The 1,945-nt window shown below is 40.7% G+C and overlaps 1 protein-coding gene across 1 annotated transcript; it reads left to right on the top strand.

The window, feature by feature from the left end:
* Positions 1-1,286: 1,286 nt before the first annotated feature.
* On the top strand, positions 1,287-1,697 carry LOAG_04657 (hypothetical protein; the record flags this gene model as incomplete). The annotated part of the gene is made up of 1 exon (XM_003140194.1): positions 1,287-1,697. The coding sequence occupies one exon, from the start codon at positions 1,287-1,289 to the stop codon at positions 1,695-1,697; it is 411 nt and encodes a 136-aa protein (XP_003140242.1).
* Between the last annotated feature and the right edge of the window lie 248 nt (positions 1,698-1,945).

Below are 1,945 nucleotides of genomic sequence, written 5' to 3' on the forward strand. Positions count from 1 at the left end.
ATATATATATATATATATATATATATATATATATATATATATATATATATATATATATATATATATATATATATATATGTATATAATAGTCGTTGAAGCATAGTAGAAGGGAAGTAGTTAACACATCCGAATTTCGGCACTGTACTCGTAATGGAGTAATGGGGTTTGCTGGACATAGGCGATAAATACATTAGATTTGGCGTGGTATAGATGCTTTTGAGAAATTATAGTAGATAAGACGTGTACATCAGATGTGGAAGGCTGATTACCTCCGCTGTAAGTTACTAAACAGGCCGAAGGAATATTTACAGGGACATTCGGGAGAGGTGGTAGTATCGCGAGTCCGAGTTCTTACAGACATAATTTTGTTAAGGTGAGAGGGGTGGTGGAGAGGGGCAGGAATTGTAAACTGGATATGAAATGATGGTTCACTGTACTATCTTGGTAACCGACTAAAAGTTCCTCTTGTAAGGAACAAAAATTAGCCTTAATTGCTTTTCTCCTTTATTCTATTTTGATTGATGTTTCATACGTCAGTCGCAGCTGGGAACTGAATTTCTGAAATTGACGGGTTACGGTAGCAGGAAAGTGGGGGAGAGGAGGAAGCAGCTCAGCCCTAAGCATTTTAATCTTTTAACAGAGAAAGACAAGCCTAAAATTCGTCCTCCCAAAATCATATTTTCCTCGCTCTCTCTCCACTTGTTTATAAGCAAAAGTACATTTTTTCCTTTGTTAGCTGTGTACCCTTTCGAATTTTTATGCATTTTCCCAGCGGCAATTCTTTTTTTGCTAGGAACTGCTCTCGCCTATACACTGATGTGGCTGGAGGAGGGGGAAGTTTAATGTTGAAATTTCTTATTTAAAGGAAAGATTCGAATAATACCCTTCCTGTAGATAGATGTGCAAAGATGGAGAGAGAGAGAGGGGGGGAAAGAATTGTTGGGATAGAGTTTAGGGTACCGTCACCGTCGTCATCGAATGAGAGAGGGAACCATTGAGGTGAGGCCATTGCCGTCTCTCTGTTTCACCATAAAAACGTTATTTCCAAGGGGACGTCTGTAAAAAGGATGATGATATATGTCTGCTCTCGTCTAATTTTATACTCTTTCGTCTAAATCATTCCTCTTTACATTCATTCAACTTTAGTATACTATTTCCGGGTACTGGCAAGTGTATAGAATAAAGGTCTTCCACTGATTCAGTGGCATTCGAGCGATACAGTGCAGGAGAAGAGAAGAAAGAAGTTTCTTCCACACCCGGCCCTTTTCTATTGAAACGCAAGATAGATGGGCCCCCCGGTACATTTTCTTCGATTCACTGATTATCGTCCTGCAGTTAACAAGCAGCAGCAGCGGCAATCCATTCGTTCCGCAAGCACCCATTCCTTGGGGGGCATCTATCGTGAATATGGCCCTTGCATCGCTTCATCCATTGCACTCAACCACGTCCTCGTGTACATGCCCTCGCCTCCTCCTTCTTCAACATACATACATACACATACACACACACACACATCCATCTCAGTATCGACACGCCATCACTCACCATTCGCTGAGACATACATGAGCAAGGGACGCGATATGAAGGAGGGGACCGAATCGAATAAATTGTGTGTGGCTATGTCATTGAAATGTACGAACAGGAGGAGAGGAAGCACATTACACTTGGCTCTTTATTGGGATCATCACGATAGATAGCAACAGTGGTATACCATACTGTATGCTCACTGATGATCGTAATAACTCTTGCAGAATCATTGTGAATTCATAACATCAACAGCATTGGTGATTACTGCACGCTCACACATAGTAAAGTACACTGGTATCTGTCGGATAATGACCATGCTGACGTGATTTATGTTATTCATGAAGCGCCAAGAGAAGTCTAAATGCTTAATCATTTACCAGTATTTCTTATACAAGTAGTTGGCCAGCCACCAATGTTT

The sequence above is a fragment of the Loa loa genome (assembly GCF_000183805.2).
Source record: "Loa loa unplaced genomic scaffold supercont3.62, whole genome shotgun sequence".
NCBI classification, from domain to species: Eukaryota; Metazoa; Nematoda; class Chromadorea; order Rhabditida; family Onchocercidae; genus Loa; species Loa loa.